We start from the raw sequence: 22,415 nt of genomic DNA on the forward strand, positions 1-22,415 counted from the left end.
TCCACCAGGTTTTGCTTGTGAGGTTTACACGCCCCTGCCGCCCTTGCTAATTATGAACTGAGATTCATTTTGTGATGCTTTTTGCTCATAGGTTATATACAGTTATTCTTCAGTTCTGTAATTGTAAAATATGTTGTCTGATTTATTGGTACTAAAGCCAGGGTTATTGCACATCCAAGAAGAGGTTTTTAAATTGGATTATGCATTATGTGTGTGCGTATATGTCTCTGTTTTTTTCCATAGCCAAAATTACAAACCTGCCATGACTTGTCTTGTGCAGGACTCTTCCACACGTGAGAAAATGAGAGTTGTCTATATGTTAAATCTGTAGAGTTAGCAAGTGACCTTTTGTCTTTCATCGAAAAGCACTTGACCTGCAGCAGTGCGGCCTCACCAGTGAAGGAGCAAAGGCTTTCCTAAAGGCCCTTGAAACCAACAGAACTCTGCTCGTTCTGGATATAAGAAAAAATCTGCTTGTTGGTATGTGGTCACTTTTTTTAAATTGATAAACACATAGCAAAACAAAAAATTTGTTCAGGTATTGACAGTTTTTTAAAACTTAATGTGTTTAACTTTCCTCATCATATACAGTGGGCCCTTGAACAACGTGGGCTTAGGGGTGTCGACCCCTACGCAGTTGAAGATCTGGGTATAAGTTTATAGTCAGTGGTTCCACATGTGTGGATTCAACCAACCTTGGATCATGTAGGACGATAGTACATATGTATTGAAAACTATGCGTGTGTCAGTGGACCCGTGAGGTTCAAACCCATGTTGTTCAAGCTTCAACTGTACTTTTCTAGTGTTGCACTTCCCTTATGTTTTTAGCAGCTAAGGTACTAATTAAAGTGAATTATACTTGTCAATTTTTCTTATCTCTACTCTGAATAGAGGTGAACCTAGATACTAAGCCTGCTTCCACCAAGAGCATTCTTTCTTTCCTGTGCAACCTCTGAATTCTTGCCAGGAGTACTTTATTCATTTGTCAGATTCACAAGTAATTTTGTAATCATCTTCTGTGTGCCAGAGACGGGTTTAGGGACTAGGGATAAAGCAGTGAACCAGACAGACAAAAGTCTTGCCCTCATGGAGCTTACATTCTAGTGAAGGAGATCAGATAGAAATGAGTAAATAGATAAGTCATATAATTTTAGAGAGTAGGAAGTGCAAAACTATCTTAATGTAAGGAGAGTGAGGGAGAGCAGGTAGGACTCCATTGGATAGGTTTGTTAGGGGACAGCTTCACTGGAGAAGTGGCATTTGAACGGAGACCTGAATGAAGAGAGGAGCAAGCCATGGAAGATGTGGAGTAAGCACATTCCAGGACAAGGAGGCAATGAGTATGTAGGCATGTAGGTGGGTGGAGTATTTAAGGAAAAGCAAGGAGACCAATCTGGGCAGAGTACCGAGTGAAGAAGAGTGTGGTATGACATGAGGTCAAGGAGCTAGCCAGGGGTCTGCTCTTGTAAAGTCTTGAAGGCCAGAGTAAAGATGTGGATTATTCTAAATGAGTAGAGGGGTTTGAACTGGAAAAAGGCATGATGCAAATCGTATCTGAATAATGTGACCTGGTATAGAGAAGGGACTTGGGAGGATAAAGAAGAGGAACAGGGGGCTTTCCTGGTGGCGCAGTGGTTGAGAATCCGCCTGCCAATGCATGGGACGCGGGTTCGTGCCCCGGTCCGGGAAGATCCCACGTGCCGCGGAACGGCTAGGCCCGTGAGCCATGGCCGCTGAGCCTGCGCGTCCTGAGCCTGTGCTCCGCAACGGGAGAGGCCACAACAGTGAGAGGCCCGTGTACCTCAAAAAAAAAAAAAAAAAAAAAAAAAAGAGGAACAGGGTGACCAGTTAGGAGACTATCCCAGTGCTCCAAATAAGAGATGTTTATGGCCTAGGTTAGGTTGGAAGTTTGCAGCAAGTGAAAAGTGGTTGAATTCAGGTTGTGTTTTGAGGGTGTAGCTATCAAGACCTGCAGATAGATGTGAGGTATGAAAGAAATAGTACCAAGGAGACAAGTCGTTGATGATTATGTGTGCAACTGGGTAGTATCCCTTAGAAGAAGGGGGCTGATGGGAGGAGCAGCTTTTGAGGGAATATCAGGACTTGGTTTGTTACCTTGGATGCCCTGGTTTGATATCTTAGATGCTCTTTAGGTATCTAAGCGTCTGGACGGTGCTCAGACTGTACTTTGTATCCAAAGGTAGCCAAAGCCACTTTAGATGCAAAATGTTTCAAGTTGACCTTTGCTGCTGCCAAAATAGTAGCCACTGTGGGCAGTCTGCAAGATGGCATCTTAGGTTTCTGAGGAAGAAATTAGAATACACAAGGGGAAATAAGTGTATAATTATATAATGTAGATTTCATATTTAAATGTATGGGAAAAGCAATAATTAGTTGGCTTTTGGTTTTAAATGGAAATAGCCACTCACTGGAAAATAATTACTCTAATTTCAATTCATTTTACTTTAGATCATTCTGTGATGAAAACAGTTACCAAAAAAGTTCTCCAGATGGAAGGAGTGCCAAGTCAGAGGTATATAACATGTTTCAGTTCTCTCGGAAGAATTTCTCTTTAATGGCTTGGTTTTCTTTCTTTCTTAAAAGAAAATTATCAAGGTACTTTCTGCCATCTTAAAACTAAGATTTGAGTCAAATCAAATGGCTTTTCTGTTTTTGAAAATGTTGTGTGATGCTTTAATTTAGGTTCCCAGATATGCAGATTGAAAACCTTTTAACTTTTTATTTTCTGTAACATATTATCGTTAGTCACAAATAGTCTTTTTTTTTTGGTGATAAGAATGAATAGCAGGAGCAGCATTTGTGAAACCAAATCTAATATGAAACTGTTTCTTGTGAGTAAATTTGAATTTTGAAACAGCAAAACAATAAGGTTTAATAAAAAGCAAAATAAATTTTTTATTTTTATGATCTGCCAATTTCCCAGAAAGAGTTTTGTGGTGACTTTAGTTATATACCAGATACATTAAAATCACCAGTGGACAGCACATCTTTTATTCAGGTGCCCTCTGAAAGTTTTAAAAATTTGTTGACTTCATATCACAGAACGGTCCACTTTAAAATGGTTAAAATTATAAATTTTCTGTTTTGTGTAGTCTACCACAATTTTAAAAAAATGTGTTGTTTGAAGATTTTTGAGTTTTATAAAGGTATTGTATTAGCATAAAAATGAAAAATTTAAAAGACCACCTCTAATCCCATTATCCTATCAAGCAATATTTACATTTTAATTTTCTCTTCCTGCTGTCTATAAACATAATTCCACATAGCTTCAATATAATTTGCCATTCTTTTCATACTAAATTTAAATTCTGTGATTCATAGTTATACTTTTTAACATTGCATTCACAAGGTTTCATTGAGTAGGTCAATTTCTTAAATTGGTGAAAAATTGGAAATAACCTCAAATAAACTATTGTAAACATCTTCATAAATACAGCTTTTTTTTTTTATACTTCAAGTTGTATGTTTTTGATTCTCTATTAACTTGCTTGGACAATAGTGTATTAAATAAGTTGTTAAGAGTGTTTATGAAGTCAAAAAACTTATGATCGTCTGCCAATTGTTATTTCAAGAGAGTGATATTTTAATAATCAAATAGTACATTCAAAGAAGTTAAGATTTGTGATATCACACTAATTAGATATTATTATTAAAAATTTATATCCTATGTAAAGCATTCTTAAAATAGCTACATTGACTTTTGCTATGATATTAGAAATGGAAAGATATATAAATAAAACATGTATATGTAAAACATATTAGGAATTCTGTAAAATTAGTACAGAATAATAGGGCATCATGGAATGAGAACAGTTAAACATTTTTTTTTAGTTAACATGATTAAACAAAGTGGAAATGTAACTGAAGTATACAAGCTCATTGAGCTCTTTTAAGAGTAATTTTATTTCTTGGGCTTTTTTTTGTATTTGCCTCAGTTATTTGGAGACATAGAGGTAAGCCAAATCAGTATCTGGGTATATACCTAGATCCAGGTGAGTATAGGAGTGAAATAATGGTGTGAATTGTGTCACATTTGTATTGTACTTATGTATGCCTAATAAAAGATGGGAACTTTTATTAGAAATTTTTTAATCTCCTAACAAGAAAAGTGTAATTTAAAAAAATTTTAATACAAATGTATTTGCATTAGTTTCTGAAAGTAAAGGAAGGGTATACACATACAAACCGTATGCATACAAACATTTTTTTTGATGGCAATGAAGTTAAAAAACACAATAAAATAGCACAAAATGAACTGAGCTCCTATATATTTTTAAGAGGCATGTAAATCACACAGGATCGTGTGGTGATTATCAATAAGCTACACTCTATGAAATATTTGTCCTATATTACCACATACACTCCATTTTACCCTGCATCCTAATGCTGCTAAAATATAGTAGAAAGCAGCAGCATAGCACAGGGAGATCAGCTTGGTGCTTTGCGATGACCTAGAGGGGTGGGATAGGGAGGGTGGGATAGGGAGGGTGGGAGGGAGGCTCAAGAGGGTGGGATATGGGGACATGTGTATGCATATGGCTGATTCGCTTTGTTGTGTAACAGAAACTAACACAGAATTGTGAAGCAATTATACTCCAATCAAGATCTATTAAAATAAATAAATAAAATAACATAAAATATAGTAGCTTTGAAGGATAAATATAACCATTTTAACCTATGATGTTTGTTTTCAGTAAATTCAAGTTAAATATTTAAATGTGAATTTTAATATATGGCTTGTTCTAAGTAAAATATTAACACGTAGGTCTAGTTTTTGCAACCAAATGTTTCATATAAAGATACTTGCCTCTTTACTACTGAAATATAGGGTAAGTCTCCACATTTCACTCTTTCATCCAGTGGGTTTCATTTGGTTTTTTTGTGTTTTCTATATGAAATCAAAGGAGCAGTGAAGGTTGACAGGCTTATAGGAAGGTAAAATTGACTCACCTACCCCCCAGCAACTTGCAGCCTTATAACTTGTATTGTTTTTACATAGAAAAACTCATCTTAAATTTAACTTTTGGTCTACTTCTGAAGATTCTGTTTGGCAGAAGTCATGGGTATATCTGTGTTTCTGTGTCCTTGAGATTCAGAAATGCCAAAGGTGTTCTACGATTCAGGAAACTTGAGTGTTTCTGCATGATACATAAAATGTATCATACTTTGGGATCTTTTTTTAAACTTTATTTTTGCATTTCTGCACATGTCAATACTTTTGTTTTAGTTAAAATAACTTGTTACTGTAGAGAACTTATATTTTTTAAAAATGCTGGCTTAGGGCTTCCCTGGTGGCGCAGTGGTTGAGAGTCCGCCTGCTGATGCAGGGGACACGGGTTCGTGCCCCGGTCTGGGAAGATCCCACATGCCGCGGAGCGGCTGGGCCCGTGAGCCATGGCCGCTGAGCCTGCGCGTCCGGAGCCTGTGCTCCGCAACGGGAGAGGCCACAACAGTGAGAAGCCCGCGTACCGCAAAAAAAAAAAAAAAAAAAAAATGCTGGCTTATGTAAAACCTTTGTACAAAACCGATCCTCTTTTTAAATGGGCTTGGCATCATTGTCAAGTGCCTTTTTGATTCCTTTCGACGTGTGCACGTGTGACAGTTGCTCTGTAGACCTTTGGTGCATCTTGATTCCTTGTTTTCATGCTTTGTCAAACGTAGTCTTGGCCGCAAAGAAGCCTGTAAGTAATGGAAGGAAACACTCTGCTGGTAAAGAATGCTACCCTCCTGAAGCGCTACCACCTGGAGTGTCTGGTTTCCGGCCATTGTGTCCTGCAGAAAGTGCAAAAAGCAACAGGTAAGCTGTTTGCATTCCCTGTCTTTTTCAGTCATTTAGAGTTCTTTATTTTGGAACTTGTATTATGTGGGTGGTCTCTGGTGCTTTGTGTAGAGGAAAAAAGGTAACTCACACATGGCTTGGCTTCTGCCTAATGAGCCCTCTAAGGAAGAAAAATTAAAAGTAATTGGGAGTTTCAAGTTGTTTCTCAAGTGTCACAACAGAGGTAACTCCGTGGGAGTCTTGAGGAGACTAAAATGATCACCAATTGTGCATGTGAGAAAAGTTTGATTAAAGGCAGGTGTAGTTGAGCGAAGCCCTACAGCACAGAAGTAGGAATTTGGATACGTACGAATGGGAAAAAAGACATTTTAGGCATGGGAAATAGTTTAATGCAGAATGGATGAAAAATATGCATTAGAGCTATTCTAAATGAACTGGCTTATTAACTCAGTAAATCAGATTTAGTGAGTCAAACTAGCATTACCTGATTTCTTATCCAGGGGATAGCTGTTCATAGTAATTTTTGTCACAGAACAGTAAATAAAATGGTTGAATTATAGCTTTAGGCTTGCTAAGTGAAATAGATGGCTCTAGATGATCTTCAGGTGACTTACTTGGTAGTAATCACGAAATTGGGGATTAACAATTGCTTAAGAAAACAAAGAGAATTGATTTTAAATAGTACTTGAAGTAGTTCCTGTGTAAAATATCTGTTCAGTTGCTCATGTTAAATGGATGTTTCTAATCCCCACTGGACAACCGACTACTTTTTTGCAAATGGTAATGTGAATTGCTGTTGCATAAACTATAGTGTTGAATCCCCAGTGTTTGCACTTGAGTTTCACAGCTCTGTGGTTTCCTGTCTTCTTCCTGAGACACTTAATCGCAGGTCCATCCTCGTCACACAGGGGGGTAAATTAGAGAACGATTAATATCACCATTTAAAGAAGAGAGACTGACATCTCAACCATCCTGAACATAGGAGCTGAAGGGGCCTCTCAGCAGTTCAGAGAGTTATTAGCAAGCCAGTAGGCTGAATTCTGTTGTGTTTTCTCCGTAGCAGAGCCCTCCAGGTCCTTGTTTTGAGCTTATTTATTTTTATACACAATTCTGTATGGATACTGTTCATACTACTAAATAGTTGTATTAACTGGGTTTAACTGGTGATGTATTTACATGAAGATCTAACTTCGTTTTGTTGCTATCTTTTTAGGGGCTTTCCATTCATCAAAGCTCGTGATGTATGTAATCAGTTGGTGGTGTGTAGCTATCATATTTATGATATATAGGGCTTGAATTGGGAAAGGTGGATGGTCATTCTTCTTGCTTTTTAAATTGACAGAGCCTTACATGAAGCATTTCCCTCTCTGAAATAAATCCATGTAAAACATGTTTGGTCGCTCTCCCAAGGCAACTGTGTAGTTGTGTGGATTTGGCACACAACGGGCAGCCTTGTGGCTATGTCTGTAAACAAGGAAGCCTGTTTTCCAGTCCGCAAATCAGCTGTTACCCAGTGAAACGAACTTGACTGCCATTTCTGACCCCTCACATGGAGCTGTCATACTCAAGAATATTCGCATGTTTTCAAGAAACGTTGTTTGCGGGCTATATGTACAAATTCCTGATCTGAAAGCCAATATAAAGCAACACCTCCCAAACCTCTGCTCTCTCACCAAGGCCACACACATTCCCTCGCTTATGGCCTCGTGGCAAGCGAATACTGTCAGTATCAGATTCTCCTTCCCAGTGGTCTTGGGAGACTGCCTAGTTGCTCTGTGAAAGGCACCACTGCTGAGGTTGAGAGAAGAGCATCTTGGGTGTCAGTCCTGGCCTTGCGTTCCCGGAGAGAGGGGTGTGCACCTCGTTCTCCTGTTAGGGTTTTCCTAGGCTGCAGGGTTTGCTGCTTGTTGTCAACATGATGTCCTAGTGACTTGTCCTCTGCGTGGTTATATAATCCCAGCACAGCTCTTTATGATGTGTAGACTTTTATGGGGTTGTGGCCAGGTCAGTTTTAAATGTTTGGAAATGTCCTCTTGAACAACACTGCAGTGGCAGTGAAGCTTGCTGGGAGAATCGTTGCCCTAGTTTTGGCTTAAGGGTGGTGAGAAGATGAAGTTTTTGATGGGTCAGTTTTAGTTGTGTGTGTGTATGTGATTTATCTTTTAAAATTCTAATGTCTGTTATTCACAGCTTAGATATGTTGACTTCCTGATTATTCATCAGTCCCTTTACTGATGTATTTTCCTCTGAAAAACTACATTTTCTTCCAGACTGTTTTTGTCTGATGGTGAAGAATAAATTTTTCATTTGCAGTATAAAGTTGATCTGAGAAGAAATGTTTACCTTGGATCTTCACTTGGCTTCTGTGAAAGAAACTTAATAAAATAATATGGGCAATTCCCATTACTAATCCTAACCACGTACAACAGAGGTCTGTACAGTAACATAGCGAAAATAAGTTCCTGTACTTTTACTTAGTCATTGCCTGTTTTACACTAAAGAGCAGTGAGAGACATTTATAAATAATGATACCTCAGATCACTTTTGTTAAATGTCCTCTAATATTTGGATATTTGGTATCTGGCTTGTGTTGTCTTTTATACAATCTTGTCTTCTTTCTTTGCACTTTAGTGTAACAACTCTGTGGTTTCCTATCTTCTTCTTGTGCCACTCAGGTCCATCAGAATTTCCTGTGACTGTGACAGTAGAGAGTCCTTCCTCCTCAGAAATCGAAGAGGTCGATGATTCCTCAGAACGTGTTCAGGAGGAGCCAGAGAAAATCCGTTTGAAACAAGAAGCATTGCAGGTACAAAGTTATCACTTTAAAGCTATAGAGAAGATTATTTTTCAAACGGAAGGCTGATTGCAACACAGCACAGCTTGTGTGAGGGTTCTGTTTTCTCCTCCCACCTGCATTGTATCCCCTTGAATGGTTCCTTAAGCTTAGACCAAGGTGAATGGTGGACATTTGAACTCTAAGAAACTAAAATCAAAACATGTCGTTAGTAATATATTTTCCTTTCCTTAGAACCTTAGTATATTAGATTTAGGGTGAACCTTAGTGATCATAAGATAAGGAAATTGAGTTCTGAATGAATACAGTCAGCTGATTCAGTGCTCTTGTTTTACAGATGAGAAAATTGACAGTTCTAGTTGAACTCTCTTTTTATAAGAGGAAAATATGGCCTCATTTTAAATAAAAATAAAGTTGAAAAAAGTTTTGATGTTGATATTCTCCTTTCCTAAAATCAAAAAATATCAAGAAGCTACGTTCTATTACCAAATAAACCTGACCTCTAATGTCATTCCATACTTTTGTTTGTATGGACAGAAAAGAAAAATTGATTTTTATAAGAAATTTTTGCACCTCAAAGTTAATATATTTATTTTATTTCAACCTTAATGCAGAGCTGAACATTTCTAGTAAATAAAGGAACACCATTTCGGGGGGACCTTGTCTTTGTGCTACAAAGTCCACGTTTAATTTTTTTAAATTATTTAATATGATTTTCTCTTCATATGAAACATGACACTTGACAGGTTTCAGAACTAATTATCCCATTATTGTAGGACTACGGGAATTACTCTTTGATTTTGAAAAGAGTTAGTTTTTTATTTTTTAATTAAAATTAATGATAGTATAGAGAAATTTTAAGAAAAGAACTTAGAAAATTATGAAATGTTAGAGTAGGAGAAATCTATAGTTCATGTAGAGTTACTCCCTTTCGTTTTATAAATGAGCACCTACAATTTGTAGAACGTAAGTGGTTTATTAGTAAATGGCAGAGTATGACAAGACCCTAGAGCATCTAACCCGCATTCCTTGTCCTTTTAGTTGTGGTGTATTCATTTCCTTCACGAATAGACCACGAGATTGTATTTGTAAAAGCAGTAATAGACAGTGGGGAAGTCCAAGAAGTTTAAACACTGGGACCACAGAATAGCAGATTCAGAATGCACTGAGAACCCTTTTAGCTCTTCTCTGTTTTGACAAGACACTACAATGATGGTATCAAAGTGTTTAAGTATATATGCCCACAACAATCAAGAGATTTCAACATAGTTTTGAAAGAGAGAAGACAGGTGGAAGAGTGTGAAACTGAAGCAGTAGAACAGAGGAAAAGCATCACCTAGAATATGCACAGGGACCACGTGCAACTGAGGAGGATTCTGACCCCACCTGCAGAAGTAGCTCCGTGCTTTGATGCGCATGTAGGAGAGAGTGTGGAGTTAGTTAAAAGTGTGACTGAAATAGGGGAGCTCATTGAAGGGTTGTGTTTCGAGGAGTGGACTCCCAGCCCCGCCCTCACCCTCCTGAAATGAGATGATTTCATTTTGAAAACAGTGAAACTGGCGAGAACTGGGGCAGCTAGTGTGAGTTTTTACACTCTAGAAAATTGTGTTTGGGGGAGATCCTATTACAGTTACTGCCCGCTTCTTCCTGCATAAGAAGCCTATCAATCGTTGACTTCAGGGAGCTTTCTGCGCTCATTCTTAAATAGAAAATAACTGTCATTTGCCTGTTAGTTGAGTAAAGCTTACAACATGAGAGAGGGGGAAAAAGAGTGAAAGCATATCCTAGTAGGACCAGGGACAATTTAGGGAACAGAATAATTTAAGAAAAAACCCTAATTAGTATCCTGAGAGAGGTTTAAAAAGAGCTAGCAACTATAAAATAAGACTAGGGTATTAATGAAAAGGAGAATGGTCAGAAAGCAAAAGAGTTCTCCTGGAAATGAAAATATGGTTGCTGAAATAAATTCAGTAGGAATTTAAAAAATTTCTCAGTATATAAAAAAGAAAGACACAATGGAAAATGTGATAGAAATATGTTAGAGAGGCTGCATCTGGGAGATCCCACATGTTACTATTAGAAAGTCCAGACCCAGAAAAAAAATGGAGGGAAGCTGTCAAAGGGCAACAAAATTCCCCACAGCTGAAAGTAGACATCAGGCCTCAGATTGAAAATAGTTATGCAAGATGAGCAAGAATAGACTCATACCTAGGCACCCTTCCTTGTGAAACTTTCAAATACTGAAAAAATAAATTAAAATAGAATAAAATACTGAGAGGATACATCCATTCCAGAGAGAAAAATACTGGTCACCTAAAAAAAAAGGTTAAAATCTGACTTTATCATACTTGTCATGAGCACCATGGATCCTGGAAGGCATTAGAAAGATACCTCCAAAGTTTTTCAGGCACATAATTTTCACCCTAGGGGTTTGTATCCAGCCAAACTATCCGTCATACGTGGAGGCTGAAGAAGATATTTTGTACCCAAAGAAATTTGAAGAATTGACCTCCTGTGCTACACCTTAAGCTATTTATAGAAATAATCCAGCAAAATGAGTCAATAAACCAAGAAGGAAGGTAATAGGGGATTCAGTGCAGATTGCAGCTAGTCTAGAATGGAGAGGCTTCTATTGATTGTGTGATTGAGAGCTTCGAAACACCTTGAGGCATATCGTACTTACTAGGTGTTAGGCACTGTTGGAAGGGAGGAAGGAGAGGAAGAGGAGAAGGAACTTGAACTCCAGAGGAGAAAAGGCTCTACGGACATAAACCTGAAGCACACTAGACTATGGTTGATTTTTAACCTACTATTGGTGAGGAAGGGAAGAATCCACTTCAGCTTGACACTATAGATGTCCCCTTTTCAGTGACACACAGGGGTAATGACCACCTATCTAATTTGTTGTCCAAACCGGAACTTGTCCAAACTCCTTACACTTCAACAGTGTAAGGAGGCACTCTAATGCTGTAACATCAGGACAACAGGTATAAACTGGAACAGCCCAAGGCGGCTTGGGGTATGTGGTCACCCTGCACAAGGGCAGTGACACTGGCACAGTATGGAACGAGGTGTAGTCTATACACAGAGACACAGTACATCTGCAGTGGGCAATATTAATTTCATTGTAATAATGGCAATACTGTCTTGGTTTGCAGCTTTTATTGTCAACGTGCATGTAATCACAAATAACTAAAGTAAACAATACTTAGTATGTGTTAGTATTAACTTGGTATGTACTGAAATGTATTGTGTAGTAGTATGTACTTAGTATATATTAGGCTCTAAGTGTTTTTGCATATATTAACTCATTTAATCCTCTGAATAGCCTTATGAGGTTGGTGCTAATATCATTCCTACTTTTGAGAACAGGAAGCTAAGACAGGGAAGGAACTTGCCCAGGCTGTACCTAATTTAAGGTTGGATCGAGGCTTTGAGTTTAGGCTCTCTGCCTGTTCTCTTAAACCTTACTCCGTACTGACTCTCAAATAACAGAAGAATTAACTGCACATAGAATAGAATATAAATTTCAACTTTGACAATGTAAGAGCTAGGTTTGGAAGGTAGACAGGAGGTAGAAAAAAGGGAAGATGGTATGAATGTCCTCATTTTACAAAGCGTGACGTTGAGAGAGTTTCTAGTTGATCAACAATGTAGGTTTTTAAGTATATCACTACATGTCAAAGAGATCATGAGCAGTGGAATAACTCATGATGACATAACTTTACTGAGCAGTGTGGACATAGGAAAGAATGTAGAGGAACTAAACCCTTACTTGTTAGTAATTCAGAAAGTGAACAGATAATGCCTCCAATTTAGTGAGAAAATAGTCATGTGAGAATATTACTTGGAAATGCAGAAGAATTCAAAATGACAATAGTTGGATCTCCCAGGTGGCGCAGTGGTTAAGAAACTGCCTGCCAAGGCAGGGGACATGGGTTCGAGCCCTGGTCTGGGAAGATCCCACATACCACGGAGCAGCGAAGCCCGTGCACCAGAACTACGGAGCCTGTGCTCTAGAGCCCGTGAGCCACAACTACTGAGCCCATGTGCCACAACTACTGAAGCCTGCGCACCTAGATCCTGTGCTTCATAACAAGAGAAGCCACCGCGATGAAGAGTAGCCCCCACTCGCCGCAACTAGAGAAAACCTGCACGCAGCAACGAAGACCCAATACAGCCAAAAGTAAATAATAATAATAAAATAATAAAAAATAACAATATTTGACGTAAACCTCATAAAAAAGGAAATCCATACAGCCAGTAAACAGAGAAAAGTGTACAACTTCATTAAGTAATAAGTGAAAAGTGAGTCAAAACCAAGGAAACTACATGTCAATCAGATTGACAAATACATAAATAAAAAGTCTGGTAGTATCAGGTATTGTAGGCCTGAAGTACTATGGGAATCTTCTACCCTGTTTATACTGGAGTATAAACCGACACAACTACTTTGGAAAGCATTTAGCCCTCTCCATCAACTGAAGGTATATAAATAGCCTGTGAGCCAGCAGCCCTCACCCCCGCCCTGTGTAAATGCACCAGAATAACGGGCACAGCAGGATTCCTGTCCATGATTTGCATTAGCACAAACTGAAAACAAACCAAATGTCCATTAAGAGTCAAAAATAAATGATGTGTATTTGTACAGTGGGAAAACTATCCAGCAATAAAATTGAATGAACTAGAGCTACAGGCAGCAATGTGGATGAATTTTTTAAACCAATGTTGAGAGAAAGAAATAAGATAGAAAAGACTTCATATACTATGATCCTGTACATAAAGTTAGATGTTGACACAACTAAACTCTTTTGTTAGGGATGCATGCAGGTTAAAGGAAATGACTGTCAAGAAGTGAGGTTGGTGTTTAACCGGGAAGAGGGAAGGAAGGAGCTTGTGATGAGAAAAGGATATGGGGGGTTTTTGCGATGCTGACAAGTATCAATACTTTCAGATTCGAGTAGTGCTTATGTAAGTATTCTCTTTTTATTTGTCACATTCACAGTTTTGTTCTGTGCACTTCTCAGTGCACATATCGTATTTTACAATTAAAAACTGCGTAAAGAATCGGTCGCTTCTTGAGTGCTGGATGTGGGAGTGGGATGAGACCGTTTCATTTTAAGCCCTTCACTACTGTTTGCATTCGCATGTTCATTCATTCAGCATTAATTGCACATATTCTATGTACCAAGCACTCTTCTAATTTTATATGTGTTTTAACTCATGTAATTCTCACAAGAGCTCTGTAATATGGGAGCTTATCTCCATTTTATAGATGAGGAAGTTGAGGCCTAGAGTTATAGAACTTGTCCAAGGTTCTGTAGCTAATGGGTAGTGCCAGGCCCATTTGCCTCAGAGAATCTGAATATTTACAATATAATCTAAAAGAGAAATTTAATGACTAATTATAAGCAAAAAAGTTGCACACTAAAGAGATGACAAGTTTTCATCTATCCAGTTAGAGAAAAACACACAGTCTGTCTTTCACACTCGTACATCTTATATGTACGTGTGTGGCAGGGATTTTCCTTATTAAGCAATTATTTATTGACCGTCTACGTTGTGCTAGGCACAGGTGCTGGGGATAAACACTTAATAAAATACACCCCCTATCTTCAAATAACTTGCACTCTAAGTGAGGAAGTAAGCCAACAGTTATAGTAGAGGTTATATACCAAGTGATACATCGCTGATGGCAGTGTAAAATCTCAGAAATCTTTTGGAAAGAAGTCTGGAGGTAGGTACCTCAGAGCCTTAAAAATGTTCATTTGCTTTGATCTCAAACTCATTTTTATGGATTTATTGTAAGAATGTTATTCTCAATATGGAAAAAGGCCTTCATGCATAAAAACGGTTATTTTGTCTGATAATACTGAAAAGTTGGAAAGAATTTAAATGTGTAAAATGGTTAACCAGTAAACCCACTCAGTGGAATATTTTGTAGCCCACACAAAAAAATCAAGGTTATGAATCCCCTGATTATATGAGAAATGATTGATTTCAATGTTAAATGGAGAAAAGTTGAACATAAAATTTGATATCCAATATGATGGGAGCTTTGTCCCAGAAAAATCACCCTAGCTGGTGTACAGAAGGGTAGAATGGAGAGCAGATGGCAGGAAGGAAAATTATTCCAAAGCCTTATCATTAGTCTTACTTAAGTAATAGAATATCAAGCAATTTTACTTTCTAACTTTTTTGGTTCCATATTTCCATGTAAGGGACATGAATTCTGAATACTTTGTAGGAGGAGGGTACACTTTTTCACAAAAATTGAACACTGTGTTCTAATTCCCTCCATTAGAGGGAGAAACTGTTGCATGTAATTGCACTTTGATGTGCTATTTAGAACCAGTCAGGAATTTTAATCTACCTTCCTCTGACCGTGCTGAGGGTTTTTTGTTTTTTTGTTTATTTGTTTAGAATTTCTTTGAAATCAGTTTTAGAAGATTGATTAAACCATTATATTAAAAGTAGAGGAATTCTGCAATTTTTTTCCCTTTTTCCCCATTGAAAATTTGACTGGCTTTAGTAATGAACCATTAAAGAATTTGAAGTTCTTAGACTCTCAATTTTTTAAACATGTTCTGAATATAAAAATATATGTTCATTGAGCAAATGTTTGAAAACAATGAACTTCTTGAAGGAAATAAAAGCCACCTCTGCATGTACACACACCTAATCTGCTCTTTTGTCTTAAAAAAGTATCCGAAATATTTTGCCATGTCACTAACTACTCTTCTACATCAGAGAATTTGATTAAGCTTATGCATCATCTCCCAGGAAAAACGCACAGATATATTTTGAATGTAGCACTCCTGAAGCCCATTCATGAACTCTGGTTGAGACCTCTTGTCATTCTTAGTGGCTTCATAGCGCATTCCTTCAGACGATGAGCTGTTTTTATTTAAACCAGTCCCAATTCGGAGGCTCTTAGCTTTCTTCTAGGGTTTGGTTATAAACAATCTTATGAAATCATGTTGGTAGATAAATCTTTGCCCACATCTTTGATTTCCTTAGGGTAAACTCCTGATGTAGGATTGTTGTTAGGTACCAAAAGCTACTGTCCAGAAAGTGATACCAGCTCCTCTCCCAATGATGGCATATAATAGAGTTCCTCATTCTTTAAATGATTGTTCAAAGCAGTTAACATGTATAAATATACCTTACTGTTTTCATAAGTATAGGTATTATGATTGTTTATCACTGCATAAGAAACCACCCCAAAACAGTGGCCTAAAACAATGACAATCATTTATTTTGCTCATGAACCTGGAGGTTGAGTAGAATATTAATTCTTTTACTACACTCTTACTGACTGAAAACAATACCTATTTGACTAGCTCAGAGTTCTGTAGGTCAGAAGTCCAGGCACAGCGTGACTGGGCTTCCTGCTCAGATACACATGGGAACATGTGGGTTCCCTCCTGAGAGTGTTAAAGCACGTGAAATTTAAGTGTAAGATATTGAGCCCCAAACGTTGGATGTTCACCATAGTTTGTGTGGGCCACAGAGCTGAAATGAAGATGTCAGTCTGGCTGTGTTAGCGTCCAGAGGCTCTGGGAAAGAATGCCTACAGGCTTCTTCCGGCTTGTTGGCATAATTCAGATTCTGCAGTTGCAGGACAGAGGTCCCCATTTCCTTGCTGGCTGTCAGTCGGGGGAGAGTTTCAGCTCCTAGAGGCCTCTCGCTTGCCTTCCCTGCCGCAGCATTGGACCTCTTCAGAGCCAGCAATGGAGAGTCTCCCTCTTGTCCCTTTTGTACTTCAATTCAGGAAGAGTTCAGGTCCTTTTCATGGGGTGCCTGAGTAGGCCACATCCACCTAAAATAATCTCCCTATCTTAAAAGATCAACTGATGTTGAACCTTAATTCCATGTGCAAAATCCCTTCACTACAGCACCTACATTTAGAGTTTGATTGGATAAGTGGAAGGTTTGTGTACTTCAGTAAGTGGTCATCTTGGGGGCTCTGTCAGAATTCTGCCTATTGCAAGCAGTGTCCCCACTTCAAGGACCGAAGTGTCTTAGTTCCTAAAACTCCTAAGATAGTTTATCAGTGTTCATTTTATTTCAGTGACCTTGGTGAAGGGAAGACTACCACCTCCGTGAGCAGGAATGGCAGCCAGCTTCCTGAGTCCACAGTGTGGCTCTGCTACTTAGTGGTGTGACCTCGGCTGTGCTGCTCTACTTACTCTACTTCTCTGCCTCTGTTTCCCTCATCTGTAAAATAACATGGAGTTAGTGATCGTTCTTTCCTCGTAGGGTTTTTTGTTTTATAAATTTATTTTTGGCTGCATTGGGTCTTCGTTGCTGCTCGCCAGCTTTCTCCAGTTGCGTCGAGCGGGGGGCTACTCTTCGTTGCGGTGCGGTGGCTTCTCTTATTGCGGAGCACAGGCTCTAGGCGCGCAGGCTTCAGGAGTTGTGGCACGTGGGTTCTAGAGCGTAGGCTCAGTAGTCGTGACGCACAGGCTTAGTTGCTCTGCGGCATGTGGGTTCTTCCTAGACTAGGGCTCGAACCCGTGTCCCCTGCACTGGCAGGCGGATTCTTAACCACTGTGCCAGTAGGGAAGTCCCCTCTTAGGGTTTTGATGATTCGATTATTTAATACCCAGGGAACTCCAGGAACAGTGCTTGACTGTAAATTGCTTTAAAAGTGATTACTTTTTTAAAACATGCTTTTGAAACTGCAATTATGCAATTCAGGTATGCTAAGCAGGTTCGTTAATAGGACTTCCTGCTATAAAGAGACCCACAAATAAAAATAGAATTTTTCTTTCTTGGTCGTAACTTCTTATTTCTGACTTACTATGTTATATGCATATGCCTTTTATGGTGGGCTGCCACAAATTTATGTTGGAAAGAGTGGAATTTAAATAAATCTTTGCAAATTTGATAGATTTTGATCATTCATTTCACTGGCATGGTATGATATGACCAGTAGCAGACTAAAATCTGAGTTCACTTCTGGCTCTGCCCCTAAATCCTGATGAGACCAATAGCTGGAAAGGCTTTTGGATATTATACTATGAATTAGTTATAATATTGACTCTGTTTGCTTAGGAAACCCTGGAGCAGTGCCTAAAGCAGTTAAAGGAGGAAAGAGTAATAAGACTGAAGGCTGATAGACGAGTCAGTGAGGTAAACACGTTTCATCTGCTTTTGAGAGTGTTTTGGTTTTATTTTGATTTGATTTTAAGCCATATACACATATTTTGTAAGCTTTAGAACTGTAATATGTTGCAAATTGGTGGTATCATATGGACTTTTGCATGTACTGGTATTTAGTGATCATATGATCTATATTCCAGAAAGCATGTTTTTAAAGATGTGAAAATCTGGTTTTGTGTATGTGTGTGTGTTTGTGTGTGCTTTTATATGACATTAGCTTATTTCCTGTTCATGATTCTTTGATTCAAGAAGGCACCTTCTGTGCATGTACTGTATATACAGTAACATAAAAGACATGATGAGACTCTCCTGGCAATGAATTAGGAAAGTGAATCATTGAAATAAATTTAAGATATTGGAAAACTTCTAAGAATGCAATGAAAGATAAAAATATATACTATGAGAATTACATTAGGTAATGTGCATGAAAGCAGGGCATAATCTAAAAAGTTCTATCTAAATATAATTTATCACAGGGTGAGTGTAGGGAGGAATTTTTGAAAGTGCATCCATTGGATTGGCAGACACTCATTCAATAAATGTTGAGCACCTGCTCATGTAAGGCAAAAGGGGCATCATGAACATTAACGGCCTTTCTGAGAAATACGAGAGTTGAGCTTACAGGGGGTTTTAAGTGCGTAGATGATGAGCAGAAGGGGAAGAGTGCACGGGGGTGAATATGTTGAAGAAGCCAAAGAAAATATTGGTGATGGTACATTTAATAAATCGGGTTGGGTATGATTTAGGACTTTTAAACGTAAGCATTAGATATTTTACTCACTAAAGTTAATTCTTAACATTCAGCAGAGTTGTAATATGTTTTGTTCAAATCAGATTCTATAACTCACTTTCTAATTTAAGGGAAACTTAAAGCAGGTCATTTTCTAATGTGGAATGAGGCTCCATTATGAATTGAACCAGTTAGAAATGTGATCTTTTGTGAAAGATCATTAATAAAACGGTAGCTTGGGTTTATTTATATACCACCTAAGTGTTATATAGGAAACTTTGTTGGGTGCCTGTGAGCTTTGGTTATTATGTGATAAGGTCTCTGTCTTTACTGGCGGAGGGTTACATTAATTATAAATTAATTACATTTTGAGTGTTTTAGTTTTGTTCCTTGAAACTAGGCAAGACTACTTTTTGTTTGTTTGTTTGTTGTTTTTTTTGGGTTTTTTTGCGGTATGTGAGCCTCTCACTGTTGTGGCCTCTCCCGTTGCGGAGCACAGACTCCAGACGCACAGGCTCAGCGGCCATGGCTCACGGGCCCAGCCACTACGCAGCATGTGGGATCTTCCCGGACTGGGGCACGAACCCGTGTCCCCTGCATCGGCAGGCGGACTCGCAACCACTGCGCCACCAGGGAAGCCCAAGGCAAGACTACTTTTGATGACAATGAGAAAAAATCATGTCAGACGTTTTCAGTCTTCTTGTATAGCTGGAACATGAAAATGCCCAGTTAAGAAACACAACTTTCTCTTTGTCTGAAGCCCTTCATGCCCACTCATTGACAAGCATGATCCTGGATGATGAAGGTGTTTTGGGCAGCACTGAGAATTCTTTTCAGAAGTTCCATGCTTTCCTGGTTCTCCTTAAAGATGCTGGGTTAGTTCATTTCTCTTCATGGCATTCTTCTCTTTGCCACTCTAATGGTAGTTTGCTGAGGAACTGGAGCAATTTTCATCACTTACGTGGCTATATTTAGCCAAATTTAGTGTAATTATAGGTAATATAGTTGACGTTTTAAAATGAGGAATTAAATTTTTTAAGAAATGCAAATAGGGAAGCCTGCTTTGGTAGAGTGGGGAGCCCATTATAAAAGAGTAACCTGTAGACAGAGTAATTAGTAGGTATAGTTGTTTTGTAAAGACTAAATTAAAGGCAGTTTTCATTGAAAATAGTCGGGAATGCATAAGAATTTTCCTTTCACTTCTTTTGCTTGTTTGATAAGTTTGAATTAAAGTTATCTTTGCCTTAGACATAAAAATGATTATTAATCTGCAGGGGAGATATAGGTCAGTGGTTCTCAACCAGGAGCAATTTTGCTGAAAGAGGGAAGTGGAGATTGATAGTTGATGGAGCGGTGTTTTGTCAGTGAATGAATTGGTGTTGGTGTTGGGAAGGAAGGAACAAACACATTCTTGGAAACTGGAGGAAAGGTGGTAAAGAAGTGTGGGAATGGAGGTGTGACAGGCAGTGGACAGGGTGCATGGTACATATTGAAGCTGCTAGTGAGACAGTGGGATGTCTCCTAGAGGATGAATCTGGAAAGGGCTGAGGATTTGGGGGAGAGAGAGGCTTGTAGTCTGGAGTAGGATGTTGGCTTTTAAGATTTTAGAAGTAGGGCTTCCCTGGTGGCGGAGTGGTTGAGAGTCCGCCTGCCGATGCAGGGGCTACGGGTTCGTGCCCCAGTCTGGGAGGATCCCGCATGGCGCGGAGCGGCTGGGCCCGTGAGCCATGGCCGCTGAGCCTGCGCGTCCGGAGGCTGTGCTCCGCAACGGGAGAGGCCACAGGAGTGAGAGGCCTGCGTACCGCAGGAAAAAAAAAAAAAAAAAAAGATTTTAGAAGTATTTCATGATTGTAGGTCTGGGGAAATCTAAACTGCTCTTCTGTGATTATAATAACCTTTGTCTTTTCTCCTTTCCTCCTCTCGTCTAGGCTTGGGCAGTTGGCCAAAATGGCTGGTATAGATCAGTCAGATTTTCATTTACTAGGTCGTCCCTCGATGAATTCTACTGTTAGTAGTCCACGTAAAGAAGAAAAGAAGGCACTTGAAGAAGGAAAATCAGAATCAAAACAGAGTGCCCCATAACAAATGCAAAATAGCCAAGTAAATGGACAGAACAGCACTTAATGATTCTAAGAGTGATTAGCAAAAAGGAAATGACCAAGTCAGGGAGAAAACAATAATGATCAGTCTCTAATAGTTCACATGCTCGGGAGCTAGAAGACTCTGGAGTCCTTTCCAAATCTGAGATTAGTAAATGTGTGCCCATTTCATGATACTGTACTTTTGTAAATAAGGAGACTGGAAGTTCTTGAGAAAATTTATGAGTTAAAGCAAACTATCCTTAATGAAGAAAGAAGACATTAGAGAAAATATTCCAGATTTTAAATTGTATAAATGTCTGTTCTGTTCATATTTTATCTAGGTTTCTATTTGTATTCAGTCAGCTTACAATGAAGGAACACTAATGAAGGTACACATACTGATATAATTTTTAAAATAAGTAATCCAGACATAGCTGATACGTAACATATTAGAGTGAATCACCTGGTTATGGGAATGGGAGGGGAAAACCTGTCAGCTTTTCCTCTAGCCTTACTTGGAGCCCCCATCAGCCAATCTCAGAGTGGCCTTGGGAACTGACAGCTTGAGAACACAGTCTGGTCACAAACTATATACGGTTTACATGTGCCTGGAGGATAGCAAAGAAATTAATTATCTTACAGAATAGGGTTTTATTTTTAGTGAGGGAAAGGAAATGGGTAATAACTACCCCAATCACCAAAGTGTGAAAACGTAGCGGACATAGCCTTGGATATAGCTAGGTTAAGCTGAGAATCACTTGGCAAGATATAATTACAAAAAAAACTGGCTCTGAAATCTTCTGATTAATCAATGGACTGTGTTAATAATAAGATTACAGAGTAACATTGAAGTTTTGAACTCTACTTTTTAATGGTTGGCTTTGTTCATCACTGAACTTTTGTCTTGTCTTTTGTCTTCCCCTCCACTTTCCGATAATTACAGGTGATGCTAGGATTCCTTTGCCTCTCGACTCCTTCCGTGTCCCAGCGTCTACTCAGGAGGCCTTAGAAACTTCCAAAGACAACCTGGGGGTGCCAGTCACAGAGCAGCGGCAGGAGTCTTTTGAAGATTTCATTGCTAGGACATGTTCTCCTTCAGCAGACGTCATTTCTGGAACTGGAAGTCAAAGAAAAGAAGAGGAATTATCTAGAAATAGCAGGTCTTCTTCAGAGAAAATGAGCAAAGCAGGTGAATAGACCAAAAACTACTCTGCTAAGAAACAACCTGGGAAGGACCTGCATTCCTGCTCTGACTCACCTGTAAAGCAGAAAAGCAAAGGAATTGGGCAAAATAATTCTTTGGTTAATAAACCAATTAAAAGTGAGTCTTCGAGGGCCTCCCTGGTGGCGCAGTGGTTGAGAGTCCGCCTGCCGATGCAGGGGATACGGGTTCGTGCCCCGGTCTGGGAGGATCCCATATGCCGCGGAGCGGCTGGGCCCGTGAGCCATGGCCGCTGGGCCTGCGCGTCCGGAGCCTGTGCTCCGCAACGGGGGAGGCCACAACAGTGAGAGGCCCGCATACCGCAAAAAGAAAAAAAAAAAAAAAAAAAAAGTGAGTCTTCGAAAAAACACATTTCTGTTAAGAAAGAGAGTAGAATAGTGACTGTTTCATCAAAGACAACTAAAAGTAAACTCAGTCTACTAGAACAGTCTGAAAGTGATACTCTTGGATCTGATTGTGAATTTCAAGAAAGCATCCATACTCTATCACGCCTAACGTAGGTCTAAATCTTTTAAAATTATGTTTTTGCCTTCAAATTTTCATAAATTACTTATGTTATTATTATAGCATATGGTGTTTTCAGTTACTTGACTGGAAGCCATTAGAGAAAGATTTTTTTA

The 22,415-nt window shown here is 38.9% G+C and overlaps 1 protein-coding gene and 1 long non-coding RNA gene across 2 annotated transcripts in view; one reads left to right on the top strand and one right to left on the bottom strand.

Annotated features, from left to right (window-relative positions):
* Positions 1-197: 197 nt before the first annotated feature.
* LOC309807102 (uncharacterized protein) lies at positions 198-21,582 on the top strand (the record flags this gene model as incomplete). The annotated part of the gene is made up of 5 exons (XM_082626342.1): positions 198-480; positions 2,470-2,533; positions 5,683-5,818; positions 8,476-8,606; positions 21,517-21,582. Exons 3-5 carry the CDS (start codon positions 5,710-5,712, stop codon positions 21,580-21,582), a joined length of 306 nt encoding a protein of 101 aa, XP_082482468.1. The 5' UTR covers positions 198-480; positions 2,470-2,533; positions 5,683-5,709.
* Positions 21,340-22,415, bottom strand: part of LOC309807106 — a 111,319-nt gene continuing 110,243 nt past the window's right edge. Inside the window, exon 4 of the long non-coding RNA XR_014294505.1 lies at positions 21,340-21,690. This is a non-coding gene — a long non-coding RNA (uncharacterized lncRNA). The remainder of the gene's footprint in view (positions 21,691-22,415) is intronic.

This window comes from Mesoplodon mirus (assembly GCF_964341445.2).
Source record: "Mesoplodon mirus genome assembly, chromosome: 7".
Classification (NCBI taxonomy): domain Eukaryota; kingdom Metazoa; phylum Chordata; class Mammalia; order Artiodactyla; family Ziphiidae; genus Mesoplodon; species Mesoplodon mirus.